This window comes from Pagrus major, chromosome 4, assembly GCF_040436345.1.
Source record: "Pagrus major chromosome 4, Pma_NU_1.0".
Lineage (NCBI taxonomy): Eukaryota > Metazoa > Chordata > Actinopteri > Spariformes > Sparidae > Pagrus > Pagrus major.
The window spans coordinates 25,334,313-25,350,540 of record NC_133218.1 but is presented as its reverse complement, the minus strand read 5'-3'; the positions used below and the strand labels follow the sequence as shown (position 1 = coordinate 25,350,540).

Here is a 16,228-nt window from a genome sequence, read left to right as displayed (position 1 = left end):
ATTTTAAATGACAGACAAACAAGTTCTTAGTTAAAAATCTTAAGTCGTGTCTTTTACATTGGTTGTCTCTTAGCTGCCTAATGACCCACTATAATGACTCATATATATGGAAAGTAATGAGTCATGTTAGTAAGGAGAGCTGTAATGATTAGTTAATTAATCTAATAGGGGACACAAATTAATCTAATTAAAGCAATTTTGATAATTGATTACTTGTTTAAGTAATCTTTTAAGCAAAATGACAAACATTTTCTGTATCCAGTTTCTTAAATGGGAGAATTTGCAGCTTTTCTTTGTCATTTATGATAGTAAATGAAGAGGGTTTTGGGTTTTGCATTATTGGTTGGACATAGGACGCAATTTGAAGTCGTCACTTTGCATTTTTTATGATTTTTTGTTGACATTTTATAGACTAAACAATAAATCAAAAAATTGGCAAATTAATCAATAATGAAAATAATCAACATTTCCAACCCCACTTTTAAGGCCAATAATTACAGTAATTTAGGAATAAGTTAGCAAAAATGTACTTTTTCCACATCACCACCAGGAGTTTTGATAGGATTAACAATTTAAAGAGGTTTTAGGAAAAGTAATCTTTTTTCAGCAAAATGCAAATCAATGATGACGAATGAAGATGCACGTAAATCAAATCAGATGATCCACTGTATAAACTACGAAGGGAACTTGCAGCGTGAACATGAGGCTCCTGTCATGCGTTGTTGTTGAGTGTCAAGTCAAGTCATTTTTACTTATATAGCCCAAAATCATAATCACATTGCCTCAGTGGGCTTTACAATCTGTGCAGTGAATGACATCCTCTGTCCTTATAACCTCTATACAAGTAAGGAAAACTCCCCAGAAAAAAAATGGAAGAAACCTCAGGAGGAGCCAAAGAGGAGGGATCCCTCTCCCAGGACAGACAGACATGTGTCGGCATTGACACGAAAACCATGAAAATACTGAAGGCAAGAGGGTTACTCAAATTATCTGAAACAGAACTCACCAAGGCCTCCGATGGTGTGCCTATTATCCGAGGCACGTAGCTGAACCGGGGCGTTCTCGGACTGGCTCTCCTCATGGTAGAAGAGTCTGTAGCCTTGAACACTGGCCGAGTTCCTGGGTGCCAGTTGCCAGCGCACCAAAATAGTGGTGCAGTTTAAAGGCTCCAAATGCAGCTCGGGAGCCAGGGGAACTTAAGAGAAAAGAGTCAGAAAAACATTTATATTTTGATAATGGTATTCTGAGGTAGATTACAGTCCTACACTTAAACAAGAAAGGTTAAAGAGTTCACAAACAGTTTCTTCAATAACACTCTAGATAAAGGTCCACGTGAGCAAAATGTTGACACTCTCATTTCCGCACTGTGCTACAGTAAACTATCTTAATATTACCTTACAGTAATTCAAACCAAACAACAACAACAACAACAACAACAGTAAAAGATGTTGTTCCTTTATGTGTACTTTATAGGTCAAGTTTTTCAGAAAGCAGGGACTTGTTCTTGGAAAACTGGAATGTCCTCACCAAGCTGTTTCCAGTGTTTATGTGATGATCAGAGGAGGTTCCTGACCAGGAGCCTTCTTTGAAAAGTGAAACTACCATCTGATGTCCTACCAGCTGTTTCACACTCAACCACACTTGCAGTCAAGGGAGCGATTTCACACATTTTTATTTTAGGAATGAGGGGAATGAAGTTTACCAATTGAAGGCTCCTGTCTAAAGAGTTTAAACTGGAGACAGAGGGCAATAGAGATGGGCAGGAAAAACAGATTCTCCCCTCCCCCGCCTCAAAGCTTCAGATGTGGCTCTAAGCAGCCGTATACTCTTTCCCACCCAGAGGCTTGAGACGCTCCCTTTATGACCCATGACTGAAGCCCTTCCAATGTTACTGACAGTGCAGGGCAGAGGTCACAGAGTAACAAACGCAATGCCTTAACAAGATTATTAGAGCAAGCTCTTCTCTTGGCTCTTTCTCATGATTTGAACAGAAGAGAAGTGATGATAATTATTTATTTTTGGGTCAGATTCTTCTATCTAGATGTTATTTTTTTAATGAGCCTGCACATTTGAGAACAACTCTTCACTATGCTGTACCTCGAGCACTGGATGCCTTCGGAGTGCGGTGGGACGTCCAGGCAGACTGCTCCCCCCACCCTATGCTGGTGGCAGCAGCAATACGCAGGAGATAGATGGTGTCAGGCTTCAGGTTTTCCAGGAAATGCTGGGTCTTCTCTCCAGGTAGCTCTACCTGTGAGACAGTATTCTCAGCACTGGTGCGATAGGACAATCGGTAGGCTGAGACTCGGCCACGACTCAGCTTGTCTGGAAGGGGCTGCCAAGACACCTGGATGTCCACAGGACTGTTGCTGGTGAGGCTGAGTTCAGGGGCACGGAGGGGAACTGTGGACCGAGAAGACAGGAAGGTTAAGACTGAAAGAACCCAAAGACAACTGAAGAGTCCCCCTTGATGATTTAATGGCTATTCCTTCTGAAGGGTTGGCTTCACTAAAAATAAATAGGGGAACCTTGCAATGGTGTTTAGTAGATACAATTTGAAAAACATTTTTCTAAACATACCAGATCACTTTTATGGCAATATTAGACTTTTCTACTTAAATTTCACAGAAAATGTTCCACGACAGATGTGAAAATTAGATAAAAAATAACACAGCATTTTTTTTCCATATTCCATCCTATGGAGCAAATCATGGTGGAACCACTGGAATTGGCAGGATCAGCTACACATCTTGTTTTTAGAAGAAAGAAGAAGTATAATCTTTATTTAGGTCACATATCATACAACGGACAATACAGTGAAACTGGTACTCTGCATTTAACTCAGGGAGCAGTGGGCGACACTCATGCCGAAGGACCACTCCAGATCTGAGCCAGTGCCTTGGTCAAGGGCACTGACAGGAGAATTAACCTACTGCGCATGTTGTGATGGTGATGGAAACTGAGCACCCGGAAATAAACCCATGCCAGTGCTAACCACTGCGCCACCAGTATTTTAGTGGTATTGTTTTAGGTGAAAATCGGACATGCTAAACAATTTAAAAGACATTTTATATACATCTTTCTATACTTCTTAATTAGAATTGGATTGGACTGCCTTAAACTGAGCAACTATTTAAGGTGACCTCAAGCTTGCCTGCGGCTATGTAACATCATTTAATAACTTCAACCGTGTAGAACAAGATACAACAGCCTTTGACCCACAGGCCAAGACCATGAGCTAATTAAGTTTCCCTGGAAATCAAAAACACTCCAGGGGCCTGAGATATAAACACCGATATATACATGAGCTTGTGTACATGCTGTACTGTCTCTAACATCAACAACAAAGCTCATTCACTGCAGTAAACAAACATCCTCTGAGCTCTCACTGGAGCAACATAGAGTCTGTTTAAGATCAATAATAGCACTGTCTCTCCTTTATCTGTCCATCTCACTCTTACATATGACCTCCTTCTGGTGTTGCACACACTGTGGGAAAGATTATATTGTTTATGACTTTCACTGGGTGCTAGCCTCACCGTCCTCAAGCGTGTGCTGGAACACATTGTCCGACATTCGACTGGCTCCCATGGGCATGTAGGCCACGACGTAGAAGGTGTAGTTGCGAGCCGGCTCCAGGTCATCAATAATGTAGCGAGTTGTATCGTTTCCAATGACAACCTGATATTCCTCGTTGTTTAATCCTGAAAAAATTATCACATCATACAAGGAGTTTAATTTCAAAATACACCAAATCAATTGTACAAGGAGATGAGAACTTTTTTTTACAAACAGCAGGCTGTCTTTTGATAAAAAAAAAAATGCAGTTGCACCATAGCAATCTTTAAACCAGGAGATAAAAACCAAAAAATTATCCAGTTGACAAAAAGTGTAAAAATATGTTTATAAGTAGATACGTTTAAGTTTTTAATGTTTGGTGAAACATGTTTACTTGAACTCGTTTTTCCAAATGGCCTACTGTGCAATAGTTATTTAATTAGAGCAGATTACCAAAGTCACAAAGTCTGTATTTGTGCCCTGGGGAAAAAAAATACCCGATGTGATTTCTGACCTCGTAAACAAGGTACTCATGAAGTAAATACAAAAAGCTTTCTCTGCAATCTGAATGCCTTAGTAAGCCTCTCAGAAAAGTGTTACAAAGTCTCCTTTCCTGTCCAATTCACACCCAACCACTCTCAGAGAATACACACTTTGGACACTCCATCACAGGGGCTAATTAGTTCCTCCTTTCATTAAAGCCTCCATTTAGGGCCAGGCTTCTCTGTCTGCTGCCTCAGGTGCAGAGTGTACTGCCTGATACTCTGTCAATGTCAATGAACAGCCATTCTCTGTGACTGGGACCAGGGAGATTGTGTCATTAAATCTAAAGTAAGTACAGAAAATCCCTTGACAGATGTCAGTTATTCAAGAATAAACAAGAAAGAATTTGTTCAACTTGTTCTTTTTATTTTGACCTCCTTATCCCAAACAAAACTTACAAAATCGAGCAGGTGTTCTTTTTTCCACACGTTTCACCTCCCCAATGGAAGTCAGTGGCATTATAATTAAGTGCAACGCTTGAATGAAGTAGCTGAATTTTTTTCCTGAAATGTCTCATTGTTTGAATGTGACTCTTGTTGTCAACAGCAAGAGTTCCCAGGAAAGCTGAAAGGCTTTTCTGTTGCCACACTACAATCCATGTGCTTTTTGTGAATAGTTCTGTCTGCATCCTGCATCTTAACAGACAAAAAGAAGGGACCCTGCGCCTCGAGACTCCACAGGACTGTGGTCTTTAGAGGACTATTCCTGTTTGTCATGAAAAAAAGAAGTTGTTCTTCTTTATTTTGGAGGAGTACTTCTTTTTTCCCTTAACCTCTGGCCACCAACACTGCACTGACAACACAGAGTCAGCTCCCACAATATGCTTCATAGAAAGGAAGTGGCATAATTTAAGATCCTAAACTGCTATTTCCTGTTGCCTTACAGGGGAACTGCACCAATTTTACACATCATCATGTCTTTTTACAGGTCTTGGGGGGTACTACTACTATGTGAAAAAAGCTGTATAAACTAAAGCATGCAGAGGGAGCTTCTTGAAGTCTGATAATTTGACTCAAGTGATGTCATTTGAGTCAGCTTTGTTTGAGGCTGAAGACTACAATTATTAAACTGAAAAAAATTTGACAAATCTCATCAGACTTCTGTAGCTCGCTCCTCACCTCAAGAAGACTCTTTTAGCTGTGACAAGCACAGCACAAACAAAAACAAAACAATGACCGAATTGTCAGCAGTCTAGTTGCATTGTGCGTAATGTAGGCACATGTTTGTCATGGAATATTAATGGACAACATGGGATAAGAAAAACTATATCTCTGGTTCTTCTGTATCAATTTTTGATGCTTTCAGTTTTAAAGGGGCTCTCTGGAGCTTATGTGTTGTGCTGGAAGCCTGTCGTTAGTTTATGTTAGCGGACTCCATTTCGAAGCTAACGTAAGCTACAGCTACTCTCTGTTAACAGAGTGGAGAGAGGCCAATCCGACATGAGTCCTTCACAAAGAAATCTACAGTCCAGCAGCATTAAACAACTTATACAAATGGTTCCAATTTTCAAGTCAAGTTACAATCAACACAAATATTTATGTACAGACTCTTTAAACCTTCCACTGTGCGTCCAACAGTGTTATAAAATTGCAATGCTAAATTGGTGAAGTACTCTTTCAAAGGCCATGGATGAAACATCTAAATAAATGAATAGTTTCTCTCTACTGGAGAAAATATCCCATTGAGATTAAAAGACGGTTGTTTGTTTACAGACCACTCACCTTCAGCTTTCATGTAGTGCACTGAGTAAGCAATAACTTTATCGGAGTTGTACAGAGGCCTATCCCAAGCCAGAAGGATGGCGGAGCTCGACACGGTGTCAGCACGGATATTCCTGGGAGCGCTCGGCCGATCTTCAGACATCACCACGATGAGCCTCGCCAAGGAGAGCACTGATCCCTGCTCATTTTCTGCCTGGCACTGATAGATGGCATCGTCCTCAGGGATGATCTGGTTGATGACCAGTTTGCTGTGGTAGACACACAGATGGCGTCATCCCGAGGCTCTTTAACCAGGGTGTACTCATTTTATAATCACCTTTAACAAGCACTGACAGTTGAATAAGTAGCAGGCGAAAATTACAGGGAAACCAACAAACCCAATTTGCATTTCTGTAAATTATTCAGTTTCCTTTCTGCTGAAAGGACAGTGGTGAATTATTTATTTAAATAGTTTGGCCAATAAAGACTGTTAAACGAGTGTTTTATGGCAAAAGGAGTTAGGGTTCCTGGTTTCATTACCTATGTGCCTGCAGAATTCATTCAACTTATCAGAAAAGGAATAATAGATCCCAGGAATGACACTTTCAATGAAGAGAACAATACCTGTTGTACATCTTGATACGACCGTTGGAGTGAACTTTCTCTCCATTCTTGAACCAAGTGATTTGAGGCGTTGGTACTCCTTCAGCTTGACACACGAAGCGGGCGGTGCCGGCACGTGGCCGGGTAAGACTCTCTGGCCACTCAACCAAGGAAGGTGGTGCTTTAGAAGAACAACATCAATGAGAAAATATTATATAAGAAGGTTTTATAATTATCAATACAAAATCCAAACATATACAGCCAAACTAGTGTATATCTTTACCCAACACAGTGACATTGGCTGACGCGACAGTATAGTTTCGCGTGCCGGGAGTGGTGGCTCTGCACATGTAGACTCCTCCATGCTGAGGCTTGATGTCTGTGATAATGAGGTTGCCATTTCCCAACACTTTGGTGTTGTAAACATCGATAGACTTGCTGTCTGCTCGGCTCCAGGAGATGATGGGTCGGGGATTGCCTGTGGCCATGCACTCCAGAATAGCATTCTGGTGCAGCGACACCGAAACGTTCTGTGGCCCGGAAATGATGCGCGGCCTCTGTGGAAGCTGGGGGCTGGGGGCTGCAGAGAGGGAGAGGAGACAGCTTTAGTGTACAGTAGTGTGATGTGACGTACACCATAGAGTCAGTCAAAATTCTGTCCCTTCTTTAGTGAATAAATAAGCCTTTCAACAAAATAATAGACGTGTCTACAGCTACCTGAAAGACACAAACCAATAACCTTACAAAGATATTACGGTGTTGGTTTTACCAAGGATTCCCATTATATCTACCATCTCATCACATATTCCTTTTAATGTCTACAGCAAACATAGTTTCTGCCTTGTGATGGATATTTCACAACTGAACTTTGTGTTGTTGCCCTCTAGACAACAATCTTTACACACCTGGGGTGACAGTGAGGGTGGCCTCCGTGCTTCTACGGCGGCTGGCAATGTTGGTGGTGATGCAGCGATAATTTCCAGCATCTGCCCGCTGCACCCCGATGATCTGAAGAACACCACTGGGCAGGACTGTGATTCTGTGACGACAGGGACACACACACAGATACAATACCGCGTTAATCATTAAGTATGAGTATGGAGCAACTTATAATGCCGAAGAGTGGTTAAGATCATACTTCATGTCCAGTAAGTATGGGAAAAATGGATGGAATGAAAGTTAAACTGAAAAAAACAGAGCACATACCTTTCAGTGGCAAGGGGTAATGTGACCCGATTGAACTCCCAAGTGATGATTGGAGGAGGGTGGGCACTGATTTTGCAGGAAAACCTGGCAACTGAGCCTTGTGTCACAACTATTGACGCCGGCTGGATTGCAAAAGATGAGATACCTGCAGCAAAACAGACCACCAAGACATAACTGTTATTATACACTACAAATACATTTGATGTTCTGTACAGTCCCAAACTGAAAATAATTTGTTCTATAACTTTTTCTCCCTTTATCTTGTAGTTTGTCAGAATAAGATGGTATATACTGCCTCTCAGTAAATCCAAATAAATAGATAGATGATTTATTATTAGGATTAACTAAGAACAGGTGACTGACAGCTGACAATTATCAACATCCACCCACTTCTTCAGACACACATTTAGGTTGTAGATCTACCAAAGGGCAATAAGAGGAGAACTGGCCCAGATGTATAGACATACAAAGCTTCTGGCGTCTCAAACTGTAGAATTCTTCCCTGAGACAAACAGATTATTCATGTTTTTATCTCTTATGTGTTGTCTTTTTAAGATAAAGTGAATGGAAACTCCTTTCCATCGAGGTGTTTCTTTGCTGCGAAATCTGGTGTTGTATTTCGCTCCATGAGTTGCCACGAAACTTGCCTTGACATAACACTTTAAATTAGACATTAATATTATTAAATACCATCATGGACGTAAAGTGTCTGTGGCCTGTTGTGGATGATCATCTAATTACCTCCCTCCCTTTCCAAACATATTGATGTATTTCAGTTATCCATCCATCTCAGTCAGTTTCAGTGGATGTCAGAAAACAGAGATGCCTATTACCTCTAGCTACAGACCTGCTGAGTGCTGCAGGAAGGTGATGATTGGAGTCAACAGCTACATCCTGCGTGGATAGGGTTTCCCTGAAACTGAGCCGTTGTCAGCCACCAGCTGAGCAGCAAGCAATGGAGGCCCAACGTGAATTACAATAAAGCCTTTTATAGTGAAGCACACAGCCAAGAGAAGTATGTGCATTTTATAATGATTTAAGTTGTTTTCGTTAATAAACGCTCTCTTTGACAGTGGTTCTTCCTGGGCCGTAAAAGCCCTAAAAGCCATTAAGGTCACCCAGTGCTGTACCGTCCCCCTCTGTGCTCAAGCTGCAGAAGCCTGAGGTCAATCATTCCATACGAGAAATCAATCGCACTGCTGTTCGTGGTACAGAGCAAATACTGTGATTACCTAAAAACAGTCAGCATCACTGCACACTAACATTTAACTCATTATAATAAATATATCAATCATCCATGGACAAATCAATAGACTGTAAGGAACTTTTTCCAATAAAGTAGCAGAACTCTCACCTTTTAAGTAATGGACAAACAAACACACTGCAGTGCTCTTTAACCTTCGTTCATTCAGGGCTTCTTATGCTGCAGTGAGCCGTCAGCACTCAGCGAAGAAGAAACAGAAAGGAGCAGGAAGCCAAGCATCAAGTTGAAACCACGTGTGGGAAAAACATCCAAACATCCAACATCCTTATCTGTCTATTTTTCCACAGACACACAATTCGACGCTGTGGTAAACTTTGCTTTCGAGAAAGGTCCACAGGAAATCCCTCCACTGCCATAAACACACAGTAGTGTGTATGTGGGCCATGATAGATGGCTATGTGTAAGCAGTGTTGCCAGGTGTTGTGGTGCTAAACCGCAGGAGGGCTTCAGTGAATTATGACTTTTACACAAGTTGCCTTCAAATCAAGCTGACATTTGTGGAGGAAAGAGCGTCTCATTTTGACCAAGGTATGGGTGACAGTTAGGGTTAAAGATTAATTTGTATTTCTGATTATTTTAAAAGAAATGTATGTATTCATTATAACTGTTAAATTTGTTGTAGATTGCTGTATTTTATGACGGCTGCTGGGTCTATTTTTTTTTCACTGTCATAGCGCCATGATGGTACCTGATACAAGGGACATGACAGCAGTATGAAATGAATCTGTTTATTAAATGCGTTGATGTTTTCAAAGACTGTGAGGGTAAATGTTCCTGAAATGGTTCTTGCTGTTAAGAGACAAACTGTCATCAGATCCTTTCACCACAGACAGATTTAATCAAATTAGTCCTGAGCTGTTACCCCTCCAAGCTCCACTGTGGTTGTTTGATGTGAACACAGAAGTAGAGAGAGGCACTCAAACCCCCTCCTCATTCCCACACCCATCCTCTCCCACCCCCCGTGTTAACGCAGTCTCTTACAAAAATGCCATTAATGTGCTGAAGTGATGTGCCTGCAGGGCATGAGAGATGAGCTGCACTCATCCTCTCCCTCACTTCTTTGCTTTTCCATTCAGTCAAATGATGCCAGATTGACAAACAGCAGGATAATCATTGATTATTGATAAACTACTAAGACAAGGTGGAAAATCTATAGCTGCTAGGGCTTGTCGAGCATTGGCCAGAGCTCTCCTCTCTGAAAATAGAAGGCTGACCTTCTGCTCTGAGCGTTGATGTTTGCCGAGGGGCATCTAATGTGCAGATGACATGATCAAGGCAAACATGCAAACCACTTTGTGATTTTCTTTAATAATCTGTGTTAACTCATCCAGCGATCTACTATTTGTGTGTTCGAGAGCAAGTACATGTGTCTGTCATTTTCTTTATTCTACCAAAACACATTAATATAAAGTCTTTGGTCTTGTTGGCCATAACATTTCAGCCAACTCAAAGTTAACACAGAATGAATTGCTCAGCCTTTTCCACAAAAGCATGAAGAAACTGTCCTTCCCAGCAATCTCACTTCTCACCTCTGACCTCCACAAATCCTGTTTAGCACCCGACTCAGGCAGAGCCCTGCATGACCACCCGAAACCAGCCCTGCTGCTCACTGCTGCCCTACTAACTGCCTAGAAATCCCTCTGTTTGTTCTCCAGCTGGGACGTTTTTAAATGCTGTTTTGTAATGATATCTTCCTCTGCTGTATCGATGACATCAGCCAGTTGCTGCTAGCACAACAAATAAAAAAAATATACACGGCCCAGCTGTTGCAGTATGGTCAGTATACAGTATACCACAGCTTGAATGGATTGCAATGTGATGAACTGAAAGCTGTCTATTTCTCTCTCTCAATCAGAAGTGAGAGAAGCATCCGTTTAATGTGACAGCAACATACATAGTTCAAAATTCAAAGCTACACATACACAGTACACAGGTCTGTCCAAATGCCTTCCTGGTTTATTACAGTACGTTCTCTCTATCGTCCAAACTGAACCTGAAGAGTAAAGCTCGAGTTGCTTCACTTCAACTTGCAACAGATGGGCCTGCTGATGCCAGCAGCTCAACAAACTGAAGGTCAGTGGACAGGTCAGGCCCAAACAAAGGTTCCCTTACAAATACCAGGAATTAGTTCAGCCCTCTCTCCTCTGGTTACTCTGGTCAGTTTCTCAGCCAGGACACAGCTCAGGGTAGTATAACTGCATCTGAGCCACAGATTTTGTTGTCCAAACAGTGATGTACTCCAACTTAAAAGGGCACCAGCAGCACAATTAACAATCAAAAAAATTGTTTTATGGCCTTTACTTTTGTGCATATAGTTTTACAGCTGTCATTCTAAATAATACTGTGAATGGAAACTTTGTACCTGTTTCAAGCTAATGCTGGACACTCCTCTACACTCTGATCCCACAAATGAAACATCGGCACGATCTTTAAACACTGACAGCACTGTCATAGTGATATACACCAAAGCACATTTTACATGTTTAATATTAAACAATATGTACTTTCTCTTATACCAGTTTCAAGGTATACTGCGGTATGAAAACTGACGGTTATTGAACAATGTATTATAATATTTGCTTATCTATAATCTTTGCTTATCTTCTTCTGTATCAATGTTAATAATATATATATATATTTCAAGTTTATATCAAGTTTCTTGTTTGTTAGTACATAATACATTTCTGAAATGATTTTCATTCCTTTAAATGTAACTCATAATAATATATGTCTATAACTTGATACCGTGATAACTTGAAACTGCGATTTTCTCATATGGTTATGGTACCGTGACAAACTCACAACATTGAAACCTAATGGTGACCCTCGACCACACCAAAATAAACTAATTCTACCTTTACTCTTTCCAGAACTCCTACTGAAAAACACAGCAATTTAACTGAGTGATGAGTCCTTTACAATTTTCAGTGACCTCACTGAACATTAATAAAAGCCTCTGGAAAAACAGAGGGCTGATAAGCAAGAAGGAGAAGAATGCAGTGCTGAAAAAGCCCACAAATCAATCACTAGCTGCCTGGCAGATGTGCTGCTGCTACACCCAGGCTGCAGGACAGTCAAGTGACCATGGCCTGGCAAAACAAAGAACTATTCCCATGAGCAGCGTGACCTCTCAAAGCACCGACCGGGCAGTGGGGGAGCAGTGTTGGAAGGAGCATTCATCCCCTCCTCCAATCCCTTATCTCTGCCACAAAGTTTTCCAATCATTCAACAGCAAACCTCCACTCACCACACACAGTGGCTTCATTGTTTTTAATCTCCATATCACAACACAGAGTTGAAGAAGTCAATCTGTCTACATTCTGGTTTTAACAACAGTTTCATCCTTTATCAAGAGGAATTGTAAAAGTAAGTAGAAAAGTTGTTGTTACAGAAAGTCAGATAAGAGAGCGAAAGATGCTCATGAAAAAAAAAGCAGACCCACTGATGACTCTACCGCAGCAACTGATAAAATGAAATGAGCAACCAGCATTATTGTAGGAAAGATTTAAGTCCTGCACTCTGTCTCACTGCCCACCATCTATTGAACAATTTAAAGAAAACTTTGACCTCTGGGCCTGCCGTTCAGGGGAACCATGGTAACCTTTCGTGTCCAGCAGAGGAGAAAAACAAGATTCCAGGCTTTGAGTTGTCTCACTTAAGGCCACCTCATTCATTCACACCACAGCTCACACTGTGCAAGGTTTGCTTTCGTCTTATTGGAGTTTCTAATTGTGCCGAGCCAGTGCAAGTCTGAAGCATTCCTTAGCAACTTAAAATAATGCTGGTGGTCCTGGCCTGGCTGCCTATGGCCACATCAGTGAGGTAAAATAAACTTTGTGAGTGAACAGCAGCAGCTCTTTCCAATTCATGTTTAAAGTGTTCATCTTTAAACATGAATAATGAATAATACTTAACATCGTAACATCTGCATCAGAGCCAGAAACAAGCACACAAACTGTAATCTAGGATGCCCTTACAATACAATGAACTTTTTTTGCTGGATAACCCCAGTTTAATAGGACTTAAAGGCTTTATAGTTCTCGTTTTACTTGGAATACACTCTCTAAAACAGAGATAGTACTCTGCAAGTAATCATCTTCTTTCCAAATTTTCGACCAAATGACAACAAAGCTATTGGTGCCAGAACCAGATTAGAGATGCGCTGACAGATGACATGTGACAGATCCACGTTGAATACAGTTTCTTTGTCAGTGTCATTAAAACAGTGGGTTGAGTGTACAACTCAGAACTACACATCTTGTTCTCCAGATGGAAGAAAACATGTTTGCTTGGTACAAACTTTAACAAATGTCACACCATCATGATTTTAGTAGTATTCTTTAAGTGAAAATAAAATCATGATCATTCTCAATAATTGTGAAGCATATCACAATGGTATTATCTGTCAAAATAATTGCAATGTGATGGGGTTTTTTTCATAAAGTGCCGCCCTAGCATCAATAATGCCAGGGTACAACAGAGCATTAACATTACTGACTGGTCCATGACTGCCAACATGTCCGAAACCAACACTAAGGGGCCACAGCTGAGCCATGCTTCTAAGTATTCCTCAGTTTTCCTGCCTTATTATGTACCAATGATCATAAGGTGCAAGAGCCCAAAAAAGGGAGCCAACTCAGGAGGCAATCTCTAGACTGAAATCCCCATCAATCTGAAGTCTATTGACAAATGTCACATGGTGAGGCTCAAATATCGCATTCCTTTTCATCACGGCCAAATCCCTTCTCACCTTTGTGCTTTAGCAACACAATGTTTAGGTTTACCCTCCATCACTATCACATTCCTCAAAGACAAACTAGCAGGTCCACAGCTTCAACATATGAGCAAAGGATTAAAAAGCACACAATGGGTACCAACCCTACACCTGAGGTATAAAACACTCCTGATGTTATCCTCACTTAGCTATTGGAAAGAAAACGGTCACAAGAGTGATAAAGAGGGGTATGTAATCAGCTCTGTCACACTCTACATGTCACACTATCCATCTTTTAGCTCAGGATTTAACATGAGAAAAGACCTTGGGATACTTAGAGATTTAGATCAAAATGTTCATGATAAACTGAACTTCATGCAGAGTCTTTCTCAAGTTTAAATAAATCAAAGACAAATGACCACATGTTGCCGTCTCTGCATACTTTTCCATGCAATAGGCCTGTGATAAAAAAGAGCCATGCTGTTTAATTAGGACCAACTTAGAATCAATCTCTGATCTTTAACTTTTACACTTAATGTAATTAGCCTTGCTGTGGTGAGCAGGTCCAGCTGTTCTGTCCACTGATACCCGGACAAACAATTGCCCCCAAACTAACCTTTTTCTTCTGCGAGAATAGGGGTGGGGGCAGTGTGGACAAAAACAGTCAGAGTGAAAAGCTTTTCACCCTTTCACCAGAGTACTGAGGCAGAAAACAATTGTGTGCAAAGCCTCCAGCCCCTACTGACCTGGTAAGACCTGCAATAAAGTTTGGTCATTTAGACACTCGGGGGCAAGGCAGTGGTACTGGGAAACAGCAATTCACATTTGTGTGTGTGCGTGTATGTGTGTGTGCACACACCACTCGCAACAACCCCCACTGCTACTTCTGTGTCCTTCAACTGAGCATTTCTCAGGTATGTGCAAACTTTATGAGCTTCCAGATAGACCCTCAAGCAGGTCTAAGTGCCATTTTAAAACAAACTTGTAAAGGTTACTGGCAGCCTTTACCACCTCTTAACTTCTTATAAAGCAGGTAAACTACTCAATTAATTAAAAAATGTATATACTTTTTCAGGACCAGAAAATATCTGAGTTACAACTGGGATCTCTACCAGAGAGCATTGAACTCAACAACAATGTAACTTACACTAACTGCACTCCATTTGTCCAAAACATGTAATTTAATTTAATCCTGCACAGAATGTAAAAAATGCATGTTTTAGTACACATGGGAATGCATTGCCGGCGGGGTGAAAGTGTTAACATATACATGCTGCAAAAGTGGCACAGCAGGACACATGGCCCGTGGTGTAGGAGGTCCCAAAAGATCAACTCTGCCTGAAGCTTCTCTACTCCCCCTTAAAATATGAGGCCAGCTCGCACAGCACTGGAGGAGAAAGAATTCCAAAAGAACAATTCCTCAAGCGATCAGGGTGCAATAACATGAAAGCCCCCGCTTGTGAATAGGGGTCATCTGCTCTTTAGCATTGGAGAGCCGGTATCCTGGACAGCTCCTAACCTTTCAGATCTGCTGCTCCTTCATTTACACACCAATGGGCATATTCCCCTTCCAAACAGCATCTTTTTTGGGCTCTAACTTTGAAGACTTTGTCAACTCTTTCTACACTGCTACCATCAAAGCTGAGCAGAAAAAAAAACACTAAATAAACAGAAATGTGAATAACTTTAAATCTCCTTGGATGACTCATACAAGGAGATCTTAATCTCACACACTGATTATTGTAAGTTAATGGCAGCAAACAGTCAGGATGCAACAAGTTTGGGACATGAATACAGTTGTCCTTCACCCTACATTACATCACATATCCTTGTGTTTCCGATGTGATTCCAGCATGATACTCACTTGCGATTGTAAGACGGGCTTTCTGGCTCAGGATTGCGCCATACTTGTTCTGAGCAAGGCACTGATAGAGCCCTTCATCTGATTTGTCTCCTCTTCTGCTCTCCACCTCTGAAATATAAAGGGAGCCATTGGAGAGCAGGTACACCCGTTCATTCTCCACCACTTTTACTCCGTTCTTGAGCCACCTGACGTCAATGGGCGACTCTCCGTGCGCCTGACAGTCCAAAATAACGGCGTCTCGCCGCATGACCGTGACATCATGAGGCTCCTTGATGAAAAATAACTCGCTAAAGCATAAAACACCTGCAGAAAGAGAGAGGAGGAGCGCATTAGGAGTGAAGGTGGTTATTTGTCGGGGCAGAGGAACAAAACACTTACAGGAGTCCAGTAAAACATTTAAAACCTTTACACACTGATCTAACTATCTTAAATCACCCTTTTACATGCAATCAATGCATGAGATCTGGAGTCAGGGGCTCACTATCCTCTGAATGGGTACTATCAGTGTTTATAGTTTCAGAAGGAGACAAGTGTCACATTAAAACGTCCTACTGAGGTGAAATGAAACATTGGATGGGCTTGGAGGCCTGCCAGCAAGAGGTCTACTTTGCTGTACAGTAATCACATTGTAGCTTCATAAAGTCTTTCCCGCTCCACTTTAATCCAATTACTTATGGCTCATAAAGTCACCAGCTGAAGGTGAAACAGTTGATCCTATTAGTCCCTTTAGTTTAAAAAGAAACCTATTACAGAACTCTCAGCATGAGCTTTACGTA

The 16,228-nt window shown here is 41.2% G+C and overlaps 1 protein-coding gene across 1 annotated transcript in view; it reads right to left on the bottom strand.

Annotated features, from left to right (window-relative positions):
* Positions 1-16,228, bottom strand: part of prtga (protogenin homolog a (Gallus gallus)) — a 28,228-nt gene that overhangs the window by 10,599 nt on the left and 1,401 nt on the right. Inside the window, exons 2-10 of the mRNA XM_073463849.1 lie at positions 15,453-15,755; positions 7,611-7,755; positions 7,310-7,443; positions 6,688-6,984; positions 6,426-6,585; positions 5,823-6,070; positions 3,540-3,704; positions 2,098-2,403; positions 1,007-1,195 (exon numbers count right to left, since the gene is read on the bottom strand). Coding sequence (XP_073319950.1) covers positions 1,007-1,195; positions 2,098-2,403; positions 3,540-3,704; positions 5,823-6,070; positions 6,426-6,585; positions 6,688-6,984; positions 7,310-7,443; positions 7,611-7,755; positions 15,453-15,755 — 1,947 coding nt within the window. The remainder of the gene's footprint in view (positions 1-1,006; positions 1,196-2,097; positions 2,404-3,539; positions 3,705-5,822; positions 6,071-6,425; positions 6,586-6,687; positions 6,985-7,309; positions 7,444-7,610; positions 7,756-15,452; positions 15,756-16,228) is intronic.